General features: G+C 46.2%; 1 protein-coding gene across 1 annotated transcript in view; it reads left to right on the top strand.

Annotated features, from left to right (window-relative positions):
- Window positions 1–21,176, top strand: part of mapkbp1 (mitogen-activated protein kinase binding protein 1) — a 218,912-nt gene that overhangs the window by 145,660 nt on the left and 52,076 nt on the right. The window contains exons 8-11 of the mRNA XM_055640984.1: window positions 6,282–6,442; window positions 15,318–15,507; window positions 16,785–16,931; window positions 19,849–20,033. Coding sequence (XP_055496959.1) covers window positions 6,282–6,442; window positions 15,318–15,507; window positions 16,785–16,931; window positions 19,849–20,033 — 683 coding nt within the window. The remainder of the gene's footprint in view (window positions 1–6,281; window positions 6,443–15,317; window positions 15,508–16,784; window positions 16,932–19,848; window positions 20,034–21,176) is intronic.

The following is a 21,176-nucleotide window of genomic DNA, read 5'->3' as shown; positions in this document are numbered from 1 at the left end:
TGTATGCACATGTGCATGATTGTGCTATGAGTGTGAGCGTGCGTGTGTGTGTGTGTGCACATTAATCTGTGTGCACGGGTGTTTGTATGTATTGTCAGCTCGGTGTTCTGCTCGATACTGCATCTCTAATGCTTGATTACCTCTCCTCTCCCGGCTGCTCCTGCCCATATTGACTTTGAAAAGAACACAGATAACACCACAGTAAGTTTGCATTCCCGTCTCAGCATCTCACTGCACCTCCCACTCTGATATCGCCCATGGTGTGTCTCCATTGTGTGCCCAACCATTGCAGGCAGCTCCAGCAGTTTGCAGGTTTAGGATCAGTACACCACCATCATGTCCCCCTGTTACTATGTGTATGTGCTGCTGCTGAATGTGAGGTCCAGTATGTTCCCCCACATTCCTAACTCACCACCATCGCATCTGAGACTAAGAACATCTGGATTTAAGTTGTCTTTGGTTTCAAATCCCTGCATGGTCTTGCCTCTCCCTATCTTCATCATCTCATCCATCTCCCCCAAACACTGTGCATCTGGGATAGATACAAAATGCTGGATTAACTCAGCGGGACAGGCAGCATCTCTGGAGCAAAGGAATGGGTGACGTTTCGGGTCGAGACCCTTCTTCACACTTCTGGCAGTCTCTGTCTCAACCCGAAACGTCACCCATTCCTTCTCTGCTACGTTACACCAGCATTTTGTGTCGATCTTCGGTGTAAACCAGCATCTGCAGTTTCGTCCTACACATTTACTCTGCTTCTGAGATCCTGGACAACTTCAACTTTCATCAGTCATCTTTGATGACCATGGCACTGAATGAGCTCTGGATTCCCCATACCCTCCAATCTCCCTTTCCCCTGCCTCCCCACCTTCACTGTGCCACTCTGGCTGAATTTACTTTAGTTTAGTTTAGAGATACAGTACGGAAACAGGCCCTTCAGCCCACCGTGTCCACACCGACCAGTGATCCCGCTAAATAACACTCTCCTACACACACTACAATTTTACACATACACCAAGCCAATTAACCTACAAACCTGTACGTCTTTGGAGTGTGGGAGGATACCGAAGATCTCGGAGAAAACCCACGCAGTCACGGGGAGAATGTACAAACTTTGTACAGACAGCACCCGTAGTCGGGATCGAACCTGGGTCTCCAGCGCTGTAAGACAGCAACTCTACCGCTGCGCCACCTTGGCTGCCGGTCCTTTGCAACAGACTCCTGGAGGAAAGATAATGAGGAATTTATGTTGTCACGCAGTGAGCATTTGCCATCTACAGGGCTGGAGAACGTGATGGAAGCAAGTTCAGTGCAACTCCCAAAGGAGAACTGGACAAATACGTGGACAAGGGAAAATCTAGTGGGTGGGGGAAACAGTAAAAGGGGGTGCTGGATATTTCAAAGATGCCCATCGAGCTAGGTGGGTTGTGATTTAAACATTCCTGTGTTAAAACCTCATTTTGTTGCAGGATTAAGGTGTTTTCAGGTGCATTAGGTCATAAGGAATAGGAGTAGAATGCCATTCGACTCATGAAGTCTACTCCACCATTCAATCATGGCAGATCTGTCTCTCCATCCTAACCCCATTCTCCTGCCTTCTCCCCATAACCTCTGACACTCATATTAATCAAGAATCTATCCATCTCTGCCTTAAAAATATCCATTGACGGCCTCCACAGCCTCCTGTGGCAAAGAATCCCACAGATTCACCACCCTCTGACTAAAGAAATTCCTCCTCATCTTCTTCCGAAAAGAACGTCCTTTAATTCTGAGGCCATGACCTCTAGTCCTAGACTCTCCCACTAGTGGAAACATCCTCTCCATATCCACTCTATCCAAGCCTTTCACTATTCGCTACGTTTCAATGAGGTACCCCCTCATTCTTCTAAACCCCAGCGAGTACAGGCCCAGTGCCGACAAATACTCATCATAGGTTAACCTACTCATACCTGGGATCATTCTTGTAAACCTCCTCTGGACCCTCTCCAGAGCCTGCACATCCTTCCTCAGATATGGTGCCCAAAATTGCTCACAATATTCCAAAAGCGGCCTGACCAGCGCCTTATAGAACCTTAACATTACATTCCTGTTTTGTATACAAGCCCTCTTGAAATAAATGCTGGCATTGAGTTTGCTTTCTATATTACCGAATCGATGTGCAGATTAACCTTTTGGGAATCCTGCACCAGCACTCACAAATCCCTTTGCACCTCCGATTTCTGGATTCTCTCCCCATTTAGAAAATAGTCCTCGCTATTATTCCTACGACTAAAATGTATGACTCCACACATTGCTGCACTATATTCCATCTGCCACTTCTCTGCCCACTCTCCCACCTGTCCAAGTCCTTCTGCAGAGTCCCTGCCTTTTCTACACTACCTGCCCCTCCACCTATTTTCGTATCATCCACAAGCTTTGCCACAAAGCCTTAAATTCCCTTGTCCAAATCATTAATATACAACATGAAGAGTAGTGGCCCGACCCAGCCACGACCCCTGAGGAATTCCGCTAGTCACTGGCAGCCAACCAGAAAAATCCCCCTTTATTGCCACCCTTTGTCTTCTACCACCCAGCCAACCTGCTAGTATCTGCCCTTTGATACCGTGGGCTCTCAACTTCCTTAGCAGCTTTACATGTAGCACCTTATCGAAGGGTTTCTGAAAATCTAAGTAAACTACATCTACTGACTAGGAACTGGAATTAAATTGTTGGGACCACAAAGAGTTATGAGAGACATCACCCTGTGAGTCAGGTGTGATGGTGAGAGGGCAATAGTGTGGGACATGAACACACTGTTGTTTTGCCCTTTAGCCAAGATAGAGATCCATGTCCCCCCCTCTCTCAAACTGGATGCTCCTCATGGGTCAGCCCGCAGTGGGGTATTTAACTACAGTAGGTATGGCACACAAACATACAATTGGGTGGCACGGTGGCGCAGCAGTGGAGTTGCTGCCTTACAGCGTTTGCAGCACCAGAGACCCACCTGGGTTTGATCCCGACTACGGGTGCTGGCTGTATGGAGTTTGTACATTCTCCCCGTGACCTCGTGGGTTTTCTCCTCGATCTTCGGTTTCCTCCCACACTCCAAAGACGTACAATTTTGTAGGTCAACTGGCTTGCCAAAATTATAAATTGTCCCTAGTGCGTGTAGGATATGTTAGCGTGCGGCGATCGCTGCTCGGTGCGGACTTGGTGGGTCAAAGGGCCTGTTTCCGCGCTTTATCTCTAAACTAAACAAAAAACAAAAATCAGCGTGGAGGCCCATGTATCCATGGAATTGACGGTGGGCTATGTAGCTTCATGCTAATCATTCCTGCTGGAGACATGCGCTCTAGTGAAACCCTTCACCCAACCCACTCCAAACTTTCCCACCCCTCCCTTGCACCACTGAACTGCTATGACCTCTAGTCCTAGACTCTGCCACCGGTGAACTAGGAAATCCTCACTCAGTCTGGAGTCAGAGTGTACGGAGTCTGCACATGCATATTTACCAAGCAGTGCAGGACAGGATGGAAGGGAGGGGGAAAAGGGAAGTTAGTTTGTTTAGTGTTGACGGTTCACAGGCATGAAAGAAAAGTCGCCAGTCTACCGGAAAATAACTTCTGATGAGTGAGTCTTCTGAGGGAGTGATTGCTTCCATCCTGTTGTCTCATCCTGTCACTGAGTAGAGACAACCTTCCCTGGCAGATTTACAAAGCGAAGCATTGTTAGACAAAGCAAAAAAACTTTTATTTGATCACAACCAGCTCTTTACTCCTTTTGAATGTTCTCACAGGATGCTTCAGTTCCTTTCCTTTCTTACATCAGTGTGGCCACCTTCCTTAGCAACCCATTTCAAAATTCCACAGGGCATGGGAGTCCTTTTTAATTCCTCACACCCCAGTTCTTATCTGAGCATCTTCCCAGCTAATTAAATCCATTAAACCTCCCGCAACCCTGAATAACTTGCCCAGAATCAGTCTCTCATAAGATCATAAGGTCATGTGATAGGAGCAGAATTAGGACATTCGGCCCATCTAGACTACGTCATTCATTCATTCATGGCTGATATATCTCTTGCTCCTAACCCTATTCTCCTGCATTCTCCCCATTACCCCTGATATCCATACCAATCAAGAATCTAACTTTCTCTGCCTTAAAAATATCAATTGACGTCCTCCACAGCTTTCTGTGGCAAAAAATTCCACATTCACCACCCTGTGACAAAAGAAATTCCTCCCCATCTCCTTCCCAAAGGAATGTCTGAGGCTGAGGCTATGACCTCTAGTCCTGGACTCTCCCACTGGTGGAAACATCCTCTCCACATCCACTCCCTTCAAGTTTCAATGAGGTCCTCCCTCATCCAGTGCAGTCAAACGCTCATCATAGGTTAACCCACTCATTCCTGGAATCATTCTTGTAAACCTCCTCTGGACCCTCTCCAGAGCCAGCGCATCCTTCCTCAGATATGGTGCCCAAAATTGCTCACTATACGCCAAATGCGGTCTGACCAGCGCTTTATAGAGCCTCAGCATTACATCCCTGTTTTTGTGTACAGGGCAGCCCTCTCAAAATAAATGCTAGCAGATTTATCTCAGATTCCTTGTACGTAAAATGAACCCAGTATTGACAATCTTGTCGTTCCTCATTGCTCCAGTTTTTGATATTCACATTGCACTTCCCGCAAGCACATTAATGTCCTTAGAACCTCAGATTCTTCCCATCCATTCGCCCCAACAAGCTAACATCAGGCACCAATGTTTTACAATTTCACCGATTCCAATCAAAAAGTAGCTATCTTACCCCCTCTTTCACGGATGATGTCGCAAGTCAGTCCTCATTGCTTGTGGCATCATAGCACAGGAGCAGTCATTTGAAAAGGGGGAATACATGGGCAGTAACAAATTATTTTTTTAAAAGAAAACATTTGCTGGAATTTTTCTTCGGGAAGAAATCAAAAGTGAAAAGCATTTATTTTTAACCAAAAACAAAACTGCTGATAATTAAGTATTGTCACAGTGCGGCACAGTGGCGCAGCGGTAGAGTTGCTGCAGAGCTTACATTGGCAGAGACCTGGGGTCGATCCTGACTACGGGTGCTGTCTGTACGGAGTTTGTACGCTCGCCCCGTGATCCGCTAGGGTTTTCTCTGAGATCTTCGGTTTCCTCCCACACTCCAAAGACGTACAGGTTTGTAGGTTCATTGGCTTGGTGTAAATGTAAAAATTGTCCCTTGTGTGTGTAGGATAGTGTAAATGTGCGGGGATCGCTGGCCAGTGCGGGTACAGTGGGCCGACGAGCCTGTTTCTGTGCTGTATCTGAAAACTAAACTAACCCTAAGTAATGGTGTAATGTAGACGCAAAAAGCTGGAGTAACTCAGTGGGACAGGCAGCATCTCTGGAGAGAAGGAATGGGTGACGTTTCGGGTCGAGACCCTTCTTCAGACTGGTTAGGGATAAGGGATACCAAGGGATATACAGCAGATGGTGATGTGGGGAGATAAAGAATAATGAATGAAAGCTAAGCAAAAATGTAACGATGATAAAGGAAACAGGCCATTGTAAGCTGTTTCTAGGGCGAAAATAAGAAGCTGGTGCGACTTGGATGGGGAGGAATAGAGAGAGAGGGAATGCAGGGGCTACCTGAAGTGACAGAAACTAATATTCATACCACTGGGCTGTAAGCTGCCCAAGCTAAATATGAGATGCTGTTCCTCCAATTTGTGTTTAGCCTCACTCTGACAATGGAGGAGACCAAGGACAGAAAGGTCTGTATAGGAATGGGAAGAAGAATTAAAGTGTCCAGCAACCGGGAGATCAGGCAGGTTCAGGCGGGTTGAGTGAAGGTGTTCCGTGAAACGATCGCCCAGTCTGCGTTTGGTCTCGCCGATGTATAAGAGTCCACATCTTGAACAAAGGATGCAGTAGATGAGGTTGGAGGAGGTGCAAGTGAACCTCTGCCTCCCCTGCAAGGACTGTCGGGGTCCCTGGACAGAGTCGAGGGTGGAGGTAAAGGGACAAGTGTTGCATCTCTGTGGTTGCAGGGGAAGGTGTATACTTTTTTGCATACCTTTCATTCATTGTTCATTATCTCTCCACATCACCATCGATATCTCTCGTTTCCCTTATTCCTAATCACTGAAGAAGGGTCTTGATCCAAAAGGTCTCCCATTCCTTCTCTCCAGAGATGCTGCCTGTTCCGCTGAGTTACTCTAGCTTTTTGTGTCCATCTTCAGGTTAAACCAGCATCTGCAGATCCTTCTTACACATTGATGTAATGTAGATGTATTTCCCTTCACACAGACCACGATGGCCAACTGCTTGTCGGTCAATGAGGATTTCATCTTCTGTGGCTGTGCGGATGGGACAGTGCGGCTTTTCAATCCGGCCAACCTTCACTTCATTGCCACCATGCCTCGGCCCCACCATCTGGGCATGGACATTGCAGCTGCCACGGAACCAAGGTGAGAATTGGGTTGGGGGAAGGCTGTGCCGTGGAGCGCACGGTGGCTTGGGGGGTGGAGTGGGGATCTCCCAGATGTGGGCTGGTTGATGATGGAAGGGTTAAGCAAGTGGTGGTGGGAGGAGTAGGAGCCTGGATGGGGTTTCTTGCGTATGGGATGGTAATTGGATAAGGAATGGCCATTGAAAGTGGTAGGATTTCAGTAGACTCAGTGGGACAGGCAGCGTCTCTGGATAGATGGAATGGGTGATGTTTCTTCAGACTGAAGAAGGGTCTCGACCCGAAACATCGCTCATTCCTTCTCTCCAGAGATGCTGCCTGTCCCGTTGAGTTACTTCAGCATTTTGTGTGTATCTTCGGTGTAAACCAGCATCTGCAGTTCCTTCCTGCACGGTTGGATATCAGCGTTTGATGGGTGTAATTGGTGGATGGGTGAGTTTGAGGGAATGTGGTGATTATGTTGTATGAAGGAGTGGGTTGATGGGGTGTGTTGGATGGGAGTAGGATTAATAATAATAATAATAATAAATTTTATTTATTGGGCGCCTTTCAGACATCTCAAGGCCACCTTACATAGATTAACAGGAATATAAACATATAAATCAGAATAAAATAAATAATAAAGACATCACAGAAACACAAATTAAAAACAGAATTCAGTCCAAAAACAAAAAATCAAAAACACAATGTGAATGTGAAGAGAGAGCAGCGGCAGCTAAAGCGCGCCAGCGTCCACTCTCCCTTCACGGCATTGGTGGGATTGGTGGGATGGTGGGAAATGGGGGTGTTAGGAGACTGGCGGCGTGGGGGGGGGCATTGGCAGGTTGGAAGGGAGGGGTGGAAGTGATGGAGAGTTGGTGCAGATGTAGGTGTGAGCATTGCTGGAGTGGTGAATGTTTGGAAATCAGGGTGTGCGTTGAGCAAAATAATTCTGGAGGAACTCAGTGGGCCGGGCAGCATTTATGAAGGGAATGGACGTTTCAGGTCAAGAACTTTCTTCAGACTGATGTACTAGGAGGGGAGAAAGTTGCCACCAGATTAAAATAATGAACTCCCTCTTCCTATCCGATAACTTGCGGCACTTTCACCACAAGTGATGCAAGTGGGCAGTTAGTTCATCAACACCACATTTCCAGTGGTCCATTAATCTTCCAACCTGCATGTCTTTGAGATGTGGGAGTCTCAGAGAAAATGTAGAAACTCCACACAGACAGAACTACGCAGGCACAAGAGACTGTAGATGCCGGAGCCTGGAGCAAAATAACAAACTCCTGGAATAACTAAAAATAAACAACAAAGTGCTGGAGAATCTCAGTGGGTCAGGCAATATCTGTGGAGTGAATGTACGGGTCGGGTCGGGGCCTTTCTTCTGACTGATGGATGAAGGGGTAGAAAGAGAGGTGGGAGTGGGATAAAGCCAAGCAAGTGATAGGTGGATACAGGTGAGGTGGGTTGGCTGGCAGATAGATGGAGTAAAGTGACAAAGAAGATGTGAAAAATGGTGTCAGATAAGGAAAGGAGGAGAAACATGTTGAACCGGAGGAAGGGATGTGAGTGGAAGGGAATAGGGGATGGGGAGTGGCAGCGAAAGAGAGGATAAGACAAGGAAAATATGAGACTTGGAGATGGGATATGAGAATATGGAGGAGTGGGAGAGGAGCAGAGGAACTAGGTTGGTAGGAGAAATGGGTGCAAACATTTCTGGGGCGGTGGGCAGGAGAAAGAGAGGGCAAAGGGGTTTGGGGTAATATTTCATATAAGATATGAGAGTGGCAGAGAGTGTAGGGCCTTGGGCACAGAGGGAGAACCATATTGCGAAGCTGTGGAACTTAGGTACCTTAAATCCTGGTTGGTTAGATCTGCCGGGGACAACTTGCAAACAGTCACCACACTCTGGTGCCATCGTGATGGTGTGATCTGCATTTCTGGACATCGGTGGGAAACTGGGAGGTCTCAGAATGGACCTGAAAGCTACGTGGGATGTGATGGAGGTGAAGGCTAGTGCTGATTAGTAGATACGTGCTTGTTGTTCCAAGTCTGGGTCATCAGGCCATAAGTGATAGGAGCAGAAGGAGGCCATTTGACCCATCATGTCTACTTTGTCATTCAATCATGGCTGATCTATCTCCCCCTCCAAACCCCATTCTCCTGCCTTCTCCCTATAACCCCTGTCAGAACATGTTCTAGTCAGAACATAGTCAAAGGACATGAGAGCAGCAGGGATCATAGAAGGGGAGCAGCAGTGACAGAGGGTCTCACAGAAATCCAACTGGAGAGAGGAGGAGACCTTTGGTGTTCATGTGTTGGATGGGTTGATCGATGGGGTGATTGGTGGGTTGGGAGATGGGGTTGGGTGTGGTTGGGATGTTGGTTAGATTGCTTGGGTGAGGAGTTGGGGTTGGTCAGAGTAGGGGTGGGGGTGTGGTGGGTTGGTGGAGTTTAGTGGCATGTGAGGTTGTGGATTTTGGTCGGTTGGTAGAGGTAGGAGTTGCGGACGCTGGTGCGTTGGTTTGGGGTGAAGTTTGTCTCTGGCAGAGGTGGAAATCCATATTAAAAGTCCATTCCTGCCCTACTGTAAGAACATGGTGTTGTGACCGGCTCACAACATTATCACTGGTTCAGAAATAGTTGACAGAAAGTTAAATTGCCTGGTCACTGATGTCCATTAATGCAGATCACACAATCATAATGGCGCCATAAAGTGGCAACTGTTTGTAAACTGTTTCCAGCAGTTCCTCCCCTTACATCTATTACAATATCAGATGTACATATGACAGGAAGGCAGAAAGACGCACAAACACACAGCAAAACTTAGTTTAGATTAGTTTTGTTTATTTATTGTCATGCTTCCAGAGATATAGTAAAATGGGTTCAGAATCAGAATCAGAATCAATTTAGACAATAGACAATAGGCAATAGGAGCAGGAGTAGGCCATTTGGCCCTTCGAGCCAGCAGTGTCATTCACTGTGATCATGGCTGATCATCCACAATCTGTACCCTGTTCCTGCCTTCTCCCCATATCCGCTGACTCCGTTATCTTTAAGAGCTATATCTAACTCTCTCTTGAAAGCATCTAGAGAATTGGCCTCCACTGCCTTCTGAGGCAGAGAATTCCACAGACTCACAACTCTCTGTCCAAAGCAAGCGCTGTCTGCGGAGGGCGCTCAGCATCGCCAAGGACTGCTCTCACCCCAACCATGGACTGTTTATCCTCCTACCATCCGGGAGGCGCTACAGGTCTCTCCGTTGCTGAACCAGCAGGTCGAGGAACAGCTTCTTTCCGGCGGCTGTCACTCTACTCAACAACGTACCTCGGTGACTGCCAATCACCACCCCCCCCCCCGGACACTTATTATTATTTATTCAAATCGTTTGCTATGTCGCTCTTCAAGGGAGATGCTAAATGCATTTCGTTGTCTCTGTACTGTACACTGATAATGACAATTAAATTGAATCTGAATCTGAATCTGAATCTGAATCTCTGGGTGAAAAAGATTTTAGTCAACTCTATTCTAAATGGCCAACCACTTATTCTTAAATGTATTGGCCAATCATGTAGATATACAAGGAACTTGACGATGCTTTGCTCACACATTGTAAAAACACAATGTGCAGCAGACAATTAAAATAAATTGCAAGGTGAGAGAGGCTCATGTGATGGTGCCAAGATACCAGGGCCCAGTGTAGACTGACAGATGGGTCCTGGAGTTACCACAGTGTCTGTCCTGCCCAATATTCCGTCAGTACACTAAGACAGATGACCTTGTTGCTAATGTTGTTTGCGGGAGCTAGCTATGTACAGATTTGGCTGCAGTGTCGTCTAGATTACCAGAGGGCCTAAACTTAGTAGGTGCTCCCTTGGCTGTCCCTCAAACAACTTTCAGAGCTTTGTGAATTCTTTGGTCGTTCCTTTGCTCAGTGAATTGGGGGACAGCAATGAGCAGTTGGAGCTCTATTCTAATTATCCTCCCTTGGTCATAGAGTCATAGAGTGATACAGCGTGGAAACAGGCCCTTCAGCCCAACTTGCCCACGCTGACCAGCATGTCCCAGCTACACTAACTAGTCCCATCTGCCCGCGTTTGGTCCTATCCCTCCAAACCTGTCCTGTCCATGTACCTGTCTAACTGTTTCTTAAACGTCGGGATAGACCCAGCCGCAACTACCTAGTAGTTACTACCTACTCTAATGGCATCTTGTTCCTTACACCCACCACCCTTCCTACATCAATGTGACTAACCCCAGCATCCATGTCACTGCCCTAGCTGTGGGATTGGACTGGGAAGAAGACGGCAGCTCCCAGCGGGGCTGAGGCTGCAGACACATCCTCCTTTCAGCACACACTGAGGCAATGCTGAGCCATTGGGTATAGGGATGCTTGCCCAAGGTACCCCTCCCTCTGCCGGTGGATCTTGCAGTCAAACAATGCACACACTGTAAGCGATGAATCTGCTCCTTGTTCTGGCATGGCTGCTGTCAGCATATACTGCAGGAGTGGGCATGATGGCATTTGGCTCAGCCAGGAGGCAATCTGTTCCCAGCTCCAGAGAAATATGTCACAGAAATTATCACAAGCTTGATTTTGACTCAAGTCAGGCAGCTCTTAAAGGGATGGAAGCACTGATGAACTGGTATCATTAAAGAAGAAACATGTGATTTAATTTATCTGTATTTTTTATTCCCTTGAGGTGATGTAATGAAATGGTTTATACTCTCTAGAATTTAGAAGATTGAGAGGGGATCTTATAGAAACTTACAAAATTCTTAAGGGGTTGGACAGGCTAGATGCAGGAAGATTGTTCCCGATGTTGGGGAAGTCCAGGACCAGGGGTCACAGCTTAAGGATAAAGGGGAAATCCTTTAAAACTGAGATGAGAAGAACTTTTTTCACACAGAGAGTGGTGAATCTCTGGAACTCTCTGCCACAGAGGGTAGTTGAGGCCAGTTCATTGGCTATATTTAAGAGGGAGTTAGATGTGGTCCTTGTGGCTAAGGGATCAGGGGGTATGGAGAGAAGGCAGGTACGGGATACTGAGTTGGATGATCAGCCATGATCATATTGAATGGCGGTGCAGGCTCGAAGGGCTGAATGGCCTATTCCTGCACCTAATTTCTATGTCTATGTTTCTATGAAAGGGATTTGCCTCAACCTCCTCCACCACCTCCTTCCCCAAACACCATTCATAGAACTTACTGTTTCCAGAACTCTTCAGCTTCCAGGGTTTGCTCAGACTTCCGTCTTGGTCTTTGGTACAGATTGCATTCTTTGTGAGCAGTTTCTTACCATTGCATCGTGCCGGGTAAAGGAGGAACTGGATGAAATGTTGACCTTTCTCTTCTCGGATTCTCTAGTGTATCCATGTTCCTCGCATGTAATACCAGAAAGTCCGTGTCGAAGTGAGGAGAATATTGTCCTTCCCTGATTTTCATTTAAAATGATAGCACAGTGGTGCAACGAGTTGATCTGATTCAGTGACAATCCTGATCTCCGTCTCCGCTTGGAGCAATGAAACAAACTGCTGGAGGAACTCAGCGGGTCAGGGTACCCTTTGCCTCTGTAGTTGCAGCCTGACCCACTGAATTCCTCCATTGAAAATATAGACAGGAGGAATTGCAGATGTTGGAATGAGGTCAGATGCTTCTTCAGCCGGACGTACCCTTTCACCCATGCAGGTTGTTGGTAGGTCTCAAATGTATAGGCAAGTGGGGATGGTGCTGATGACAATGTAGGAAGAATAAGACAGGTTTAGAGTAGGGTTGGTGTAAAGTGGTGCTGGACGGTGAGCATGGAGTATGACCAGCAACACATTCATGGGAAGGATTTTCACTGGACAGAGCAACATCTGTAGTCCATCCATGGTTAGCCTGGGTATGTAGCGTTGATGAACTAACTGCTCTCTTGAGGGGTTGGGCAGGCTAGATGCAGGAAGATTGTTCCCGATGTTGGGGAAGTCCAGAACAAGGGGTCACAGTTTAAGGATAAGGGGGAAATCTTTTAGGACCGAGATGAGGAAAACATTTTTCACACAGAGAGTGGTGAATCTCTGGAATTCTCTGCCACAGAAGGTAGTTGAGGCCAGTTCATTGGCTATATTTAAGAGGGAGTTAGATGTGGCCTTTGTGGCTAAAGGGATCAGGGGGTATGGAGAGAAGGCAGGTACAGGATACTGAGTTGGATGATCAGCCATGATCGTATTGAATGGCGGTGCAGGCTCGAAGGGCCGAACGGCCTATTCCTGCACCTATTTTCTATGTTTCTATGTTTGCATCAATGCAATCCTAGTGGTGAAAGTGGCGTCAGTGGTGTCAGATAGAAATAGGGAGTTCATTATTTTGACCAAATGGCAATATATTTCCAAGGCAGGTTGGAAGGGTGACTTTAAGATGTTCACCCATTGCCTTTATCTTTCCAGGTGGATGTGGGTGTGTAACAAGTAGGAAAAATCTCTTGCGATAGCCCAGAACAAAGGAGGGTTGAGATATGAGAATCTTACCTGGAGTCACTAGTGATAACTCCTTCTCCCTTCCCCATCACCCCTAGGTTTTCTTACCTCCAGTTCCCGCCCCTATACTTTCAGTCTGAAGAAGGGTCCCAAGCGGAATTGTCACCCATCCTTTTTCTCCAGGGATGCTGCCTGACCCGCTGAGTTACTCCAGCACTTGGTGTCTACCTTTCATGGGAATGTAGAACATTGAACACAGAACAGTAGAGCACAGGAATAGGCTCATCAGCCCACAATATTATTGGTGCTGACGACGAAAGCCAATTTAAACTAATTCCATCTGTCTGCACATGATACCCTGCCTGTTCATGTGCCTGTCTAAATGCCTCTTACATGTTGCTATTTATGGGCAGCACGGTGGCGCAGCAGTAGAGCTACTGCCTTACGGCGCCAGAGATCCGGGTTCGATCCTGACTGTGGGTGCTCGTGTGTAGGGTAATGTCAACGGACGCGGATCACTGGTCGGTGCTGCCCGAAGAACCTGTTTCCATGCTGTGTCTCTAAACTAAAGTAAACTAAACTAAACCTCCCCGGGCAGCATGTTCTAGGCACCCACCACAGCTTGTGTTAAAAAAAAAACAAGCCTCGCATTTCCCCATAAAATGTTCCCCTTTTCACCTTAAACCAGTGGTCTCTAGTATTTGACATTTCCACCTTGGGACACTTTCGACTCTCTACTCTGTCTATATCTCTCCTCATTTCATGGTTGCCCCTCAGCCTCCAATGCTCCAGCTGAAACAATCCAAGATATCCAACCGTAGGCCGCGCCGTTGGAGACTTGACTCTCCGGCGCAGACACTGTAGCAACCCTGGTTCAGTCCCGGCAGGAAAGGCTGCTCCGATCCAGCTGGTAGGCGCGAGGTTGGGGGGCGAGGACGCGACTTGGAGAAAAGTTAATACCCATGTTCTTGGGGTATTACCCATGTTCTCGGGGTATCTAAATCTAAATTGTATTAGTTATTTAAGTTATGACGTCGGATGGAAGCTGCATACCAAATCTTGTTGCACTTATGTGCAATGACAATAAAATATATTATTATTATTATTATTATTATTATTATTACTATTATTATCATTATTATTATTATCTGTAATTCAAGCAGCATCCTGGCAAACCAGTATTTCTACCCTCCCCAAGGCCTCCACTTCATTCTTAGTAACATTCAAAGTAACCAGAACACCACGCAATACTCCAAAAGTGACCTAACCAATGTTTTGTACGGCTGCAAATTGATTTCCCAACTTCTATCTTCAATGCCCAGCCTCGTAAAATTACTTGTAGCATTCGTCTTCTTTACCACACTTTGTATTTGTGTTGCCTTTCTCATAGATCAGTGGACTTGCACCCAAAGAGATTCCCCAGCCAGAGTAAGTCCCACCGCAAATTGGAGGAGCAGCACCTCATATTTTGCTTGGGTAGTTTACACCCCAGCGGTATGAACATTGACTTCTCCAATTTCAGGTTGTCCTTACTTTCTCCCTCCTTCCCCTCCCATTCCCACATCTCCCAGAGCTCACTGTTACCACCTCTTCCTTTCTTCTTCCCGCTCCCACCCCGACAACAGTCTGAAGAAGGGTCTCGACCCGAAAGGTCACCTATTCCTTCGCTCCTTAGATGCTCCCTAACCCGCTGAGTTTCTCCAGCATTTTTGTCTACCCCTGAATGTTAACACATTTAAAGGTCTTTCCATTTACTGTATACTTTACACTTACACTGGACCATCCAAATTGTAATACCTTGTACCTGTCTGGTTTAAACTCCATTCGCCAATTCTTTGCTCTTATTTCTGTCTGATCTATGTCTTACTATCGTTTGATAACCTTCCTTGCTATCCTCCTCCAGCAGCCAGCCCAGTTGTGATCATTTAGCCTGGGTTAGACCAGTAGACTCAGATTATTGGGATGGGTTTATCATGTCACAGTCTGAGGCTTGCATCACTCTACCGTGACCAGATCCTACTGCTTTACCCTGAAGATAGACACAAAATGCTGGAGTACCTCAGCGGGACAGGCAGCATCTCTGGAGTGAAGGAATAGGTGAAGAAGGATCTCAACCCAAAACGTTACCCATTCCTTCTCTGATGCTGCCTGGCCCGTTGAGTTACTCCAGCATGTTGTGTCTATCATCGGTGTAAACCAGCATCTGCAGTTCCTTCCTACACATTCCTACTGGTTCTTAGTTGACCAAGATTGGTTTTGAGAAAGGCAACTTTGGGATTGCAGGTTTGATTTTCAGCTATTAGAATTCCGAGCTCATCCAATGTTCACTCGGGAGTTGGGCTGCGGCGTACTTTGCAATACCTTCGGTGCTGCGACAATGTCCTCTCACTGTATCGATCGGTAGTTGTTAACATGAGTTTCTACCTCCTCCAGCCACCTGTTCACAAACAGAGCAGATGCCAAGTATCCAGATACCACCGCGCTCACGTTCGACCCCGCAAACCGCTGGCTATCGTGTGTGTACAACGACCACAGTCTGTACGTGTGGGACGTGAAAGATTTTAAGAAAGTTGGGAAAGTCTACTCTGCCCTCTACCATGCATCCTGTGTCTGGAATGTTGAGGTGAGGCCGCATCATTAGAACCTGCGATAACCTTTGGAATTCTGGGCCACTGATGGCTGTGGAGGCCAAGTCAGTGGATATTTTTTAAGGCAGGGGTAGATAGATTCTTGATTAGTGCGGGTGTCAGAGGTTATGGGGAGAAGCCAGGACAATGGGGTTAGGAGGGAGAGATAGATCAGCCATGATTGAATGGCAGAGTAGACTTGATGGGCCAAATGGCCTATTTATACTCCTATCCCTTGTGACCTTATGACCATTCCTGCATAGAAATTGGATAACTGCTCCATTTAGGATCTTAATAGAATAGAAACATAGAAATTAGGTGCAGGAGTAGGCCATTCGGCCCTTCGAGCCTGCACTGCCATTCAATATGATCATGGCTGATCATCCAACTCAGTATCCCGTACCTGCCTTCTCTCCATACCCTCTGATCCCCTTAGCCACAAGGGCCACATCTAACTCCCTCTTAAATATAGCCAATGAACTGGCCTCAACTACCCTCTCTGGCAGAGAGTTCCAGAGAAACTCTGGAATATGGGGACACAAGGATTTGCGATGAGGGATTATGAGGCAGTTCAACAGAGATTCACTGTGCTGGTATTGTAGGCAGATAACATTAGATTTACTGCATTAATTCCTGGAATCTTGGAATTCAAGAATCTAATTCCTGAAATTAGATCTAATATAGGCCTAATTTCTTTGACCACGTGATCCGAGAGTTGTCGTATCACGAGTGGCTAAATAGATTAGATCAATATTCGTAGTTTAAAAGAGTGAGGGATGATTTTATTGAAATGTTTACGATTCTGAGAGGGCATGACAGAGTAGATGTCTAGAAAACCCCACTCGATGAGGAATCTCCAACGAGGGAACAAGGGGATTAAGGGCCAGTGATTTAAAACTCACATGTGTAGGACAGTCTTCCCACAGATGGTGGTGAATTTTCTACCACATAGGTTTGTGGAGGTTGGATGACTGGAAGTTTTGATCCTGACTTACGGTGCTTGTCTGTACTGAGTTTGTACGTTCTCCCCGTGACCTGCATGGATTTTCTCAGAGATCTTCAGATTCCTCCCACACTACAAAGACGTAGATGTTTCTAGGTTAATTGGCTTGGTATGAATGTAAAATTGTCCCCAGTGTGTGTACGATCGTGTTAACGTGTGGGGATCGCCGGTCGGTGTGGACTCGGTGAGCTGTATGTCGAAACTAAACTAAACTAAAAACAAATGGCCCAGTCCTCCTCCTGTTTTGTTACATTTTGATGATCTTCTCAGGTTTACCCAGAGGTTGAGGATAGCAATCGTGCATGCTTACCACCATGCTCCTTCACCACCTGCTCATCTGACAACACCCTCCGAGTGTGGAACACCGAGACCTCCAGCACCCACGGAACCTCACTGCATCGGAACATGATAAGCAACGTAAGTATGTCGCCAATCCCTAGCATCCACAGACACTGAGGCTCTGGAAGGCGCTGGTCAGGCCACATTTGGAATATTGTGAGCAATTTCGGGCACCATATCTGAGGAAGGATGTGCTGGCTCTGGAGAGGGTCCAGAGGAGGTTTACAAGAATGATCCCAGGGATGAGTGGGTTAACCTATGATGAGTGTTTGTCCACACTGGGCCTGTACTCGCTGGAGTTTAGCAGAATGAGGGGGACCACATTGAAACGTACAGATAGTGAAAGGCTTGGATAGAGTGGACGTGGAGCAGATGTTTCCACTAGTGGGAGCGTGTAGGACTAGAAGTCATAGCCTCAGAATTAAAGGATGTTCTATTAGGAAGGCGATGAGTAGAAATTTCTTCAGTCAGAGGGTGTTGAATCTGTGGAACTCTTTGCCACAGAAGCCAGTGGATATTTGTAAGGCAGAGGTAAGATGGATTCTTGATTAGTAACGGGTGTCAGAATATGGGGAGAAGGGAAGATAATGGGGTTAGGAGGGCGAGATAGATCAGCTGTGATTGAATGAAGGAGTAGACTTGATGGGCTGAATGGCCTAATTCTACTCCTATCCCATGACCTTATGACACAGCATTTCCAAGATGTGTTCTCTGGCATTTGTCTACAAATTGCTGGATTTAGTGACTGGAGTTTAGCATTCTGCCTTCTTGAGATTGTGTCTTGTAAGTGATCATGTGGATCTCCTTCATCTAGCACCACAGTGACTCAGTTAAAATCCCACTTAGTCATGTCCCAACCAAGCTCTGAATTATTTCACTGCAATCAAATAAGGTCAGAAGTGATTTGAACAGAATTAGGCCATTCGGCCCATCAAGTGTAGTCCGCCATTCGCTGATCTATCTCTTCCTCCTAACCCCATTCTCCTGTCTTCTCCCCATAACCCCTGACACCCGTACTAATCAAGAATCTTTCTGTCTCTGCCTTAAAAATATCAATTCTTCGCCTCCACAGCCTTCTGTGGCAGAGAATTCCACAGATTCACCACCGTCTGACTAAATAAATTCCTCCTCATCTCCTTCCTAAAGTAATGTCCTTTTATTCTGAGGCTAAGACCTCTAGTCTTAGACTCTCCCACTAGTGGAAACATCATCTCGACATCCACGTGTAGGAAAGAACTGCAGATGCTGGATTAAATCGAAGGTAGACACAAAATGCTGGAGAAACTCAGCGGGACAGGCAGCATCTCCAGAGAGAAGGAATGGGTGATGTTTCGGGTCGAGACCCTTCTTCAGACATCCACTCTATCCAAGCCTTTCACTATTCTGTACGTTTCAATGAGGTTCCCCCTTTATTCAACTAAACTCCAGCGAGTACAGCCCCAGTGCTGACAAACACTCACATACTGTATGTTAACCCACTCATTCCTGGAATCATTGTTGTAAACCTTTATGCTATAGAATGCTATAGAATCAAATGTAAGTATATAAGTATGCAAGTATAGAAGCAAGGTGTAAGTTCCCTAAGCTTCATGTTCCATGTTTTGGTTTGTTCCTTCACCCCCTCCAATTATCTCTAATTATTTTATCTTTAGACCCCTGAATAGTATTGGGTATCTTAAAGTATGAAGTATGGAGTGATGATACCAAGACGTTTTACTCCGGTAGTACTGGTGTGAAACACTCTTCCCAGCACTTTGTTGGGGCTTTTTAAAATTCACTTTCCAGGAAAGGCAGAAATCCCTAATTACCCTTGAACTGGGTGGCATATGAGGTGGATACCGCGTGCAAACCAAGTAACGGCAGAATATTTTTACCCCAAGCTACATTAGTGAACTCGAAGGGATCTCGCACCAGTCCAGCGGAGCCAGAGTCATTGCTAGTATTGACTGTGAGGAGATGGTCTTTGACCTGAAACACTAACTCTGTTTCTCCCTGAGTATTCACAGCATTTCCTGTTTTTGACTACCAATGATTATTGGTTTGTGTAGTTTCTTAAATTCCATGTATTTTTATTGAATTTAAATTCCACAAATGCCAAGGACCTCTTATTCACTGCACCACCACCAAACCATTTCAATTGGACCACTGTACAGTAAATAGCCAATTCAAAGTTTCGAACCTGTGATCATTTTTATTCCTGCGGTATGGATATTGGGGGTTTCCTGGTCATAGAGTCATAGAGTGATACAGCATGGAAACAGGCTCTTTGGCCCAACTTGCCCACACCGGCCAACATGTCCCAGCTACACTAGTCCCACCAGCCTGAGTTTGGACCATATCCCTCCAATTGTGAACATATATCAAAAATAAAGGTAAACATAGAAACATAGAAAATAGGTGCAGGAGTAGGCCATTCGGCCCTTCGAGCCTGCACCGCCATTCAATATGATCATGGCTGATCATCCAACTCAGTATCCTGTACCTGCCTTCTCTCCATACCCTCTGATCCCTTTAGCCAATGAGCCACTGATCCCTATAGCCAATGAACTGGCCTCAACTACCTTCTGTGGCAGAGAATTCCACAGATTCACTACTCTCTGTGTAAAAAATGATTTTCTCATCTCAAAAATGATTTTCTCATCTCGGTATTTAGAGCCTTGTATATATTGGCAGGATTTGTATATGTACTGACACTCATTTCTATATATGCACAGAACGTGAATGCACTGTCCAGATATTGAACACACAAGTGGTTAATATGTACAGATTTGAGCACATAAGTGTACGGGCTTGTACACACATGTTTGGGCACACTTAGGAATGTTTAGAGATGTGCAGATTTGAATGGATTTCTACACGAGGTGATTTGCACACAGTATCCGTACAGGTTGGGTGAACGTCTGAGTGTGCGGATTTGGACACACGTGTGTGTGCAAGCCTGCACAGAAGGCTGAGATGTGGTGGTGTCCTAAATTTCTTCCTCTTCAAATCTCAGGATTTGCTGAAGATTCTCTACATGGACTCCAACACGCTGACCTTGCTAGATGTGGAGAACAGTTCTGTGGGCGGTTCGGATAAACAGGACTCCCAAGCCACTGATCTGAAGACAGGGATCAGAACACTGTGCGTGAGTCCTGATGGACAGCACATGGCATCTGGTGACCGGGCGGGGACCCTGAGGTATGCTCCAACCAGGCAGGGAACAAACCCATGTGGGTGCAAGCTGTGTGTACACAGTCCACACCGACTGCATCATGTACACTTCTCTGTAATCCATGTACATTTGATCATGTCTTTGAATGAATAGCAGTCATTTTTACCCTGCATTGACAATAGACAATAGACAATAGTTGCGGGAGCAGGCCATTCGGCCCTTCGAGCCAGCACCGCCATATAATGTGATCATGGCTGATAATCCCCAATCAGTACCCCGTTCCTGCCTTCTCCCCATATCCCTTGACTCCGCTATTTTGAAGAGCCCTATCTAGCTCTCTCTTGAAAGCATCCAGAGAACCTGCTTCCACCGCCCTCTGAGGCAGAGAATTCCACAGACTCACCACTCTCTGTGAGGAAAAGTGTTTCCTCGTCTCCATTCTAAATGGCTTACTCCGTATTCTTAAACTGTGGCCCCTGGTTCTGGACTCCCCCAACATCGGGAACATGTTTCCTGCCCCTAGTGTGTCTAAGCCCTTAACAATCTTATGCGTTTCAATGAGATATCCTCTCATCCTTCTAAACTCCAGAGTGTACAAGCCCAGCTGCTCCATTATCTCAGCATATGACAATCCCGCCATCCCGGGAATTAACCTTGTAAACCTATGCTGCACTCCCTCAATAGCAAGAATGTCCTTCCTCAAATTAGGGGACCAAAACTGTACACAATACTCCAGGTGTGGTCTCACTAGGGCTCTGTACAACAGCAGAAGAACCTCTTTGCTCCTATATTTGATTCCTCTTGTTATAAGCTTATTGAAGCTTGTATATTAATGCTCAAGATCGATATTGCATAATACAATATTGCAATGCTTGTAAAATGGAGAGCACGTTAGCAGTAATTCGGTAGCACCTACCAAGAACTTCCAAAAATGTAATTTTTAGAGTGTTAAAGGTTTTCATAACTTGCTGATCCTTGGGATTATTGAGAAGGATGTCACATTGTCTAAACACGCAGTGTGCATTTGTGCAAGTTAGTTCCACCAGAGTCAATGGAAGTGAATTTTAGAAGCATTCATGACTTTTCGTTTAGTGTGTGCTTCCAGCCCAGGGGTTCAGGTTGTGTGATCGGTGACCAGAAAGGATTTTAAGAGGAGTCTGAGTATATAC

The sequence above is a fragment of the Leucoraja erinacea genome, chromosome 9 (genome assembly GCF_028641065.1).
Source record: "Leucoraja erinacea ecotype New England chromosome 9, Leri_hhj_1, whole genome shotgun sequence".
In the NCBI taxonomy this organism is placed as follows: Eukaryota; Metazoa; Chordata; class Chondrichthyes; order Rajiformes; family Rajidae; genus Leucoraja; species Leucoraja erinaceus.
This window is presented reverse-complemented; position numbering and strand designations above follow the sequence as displayed.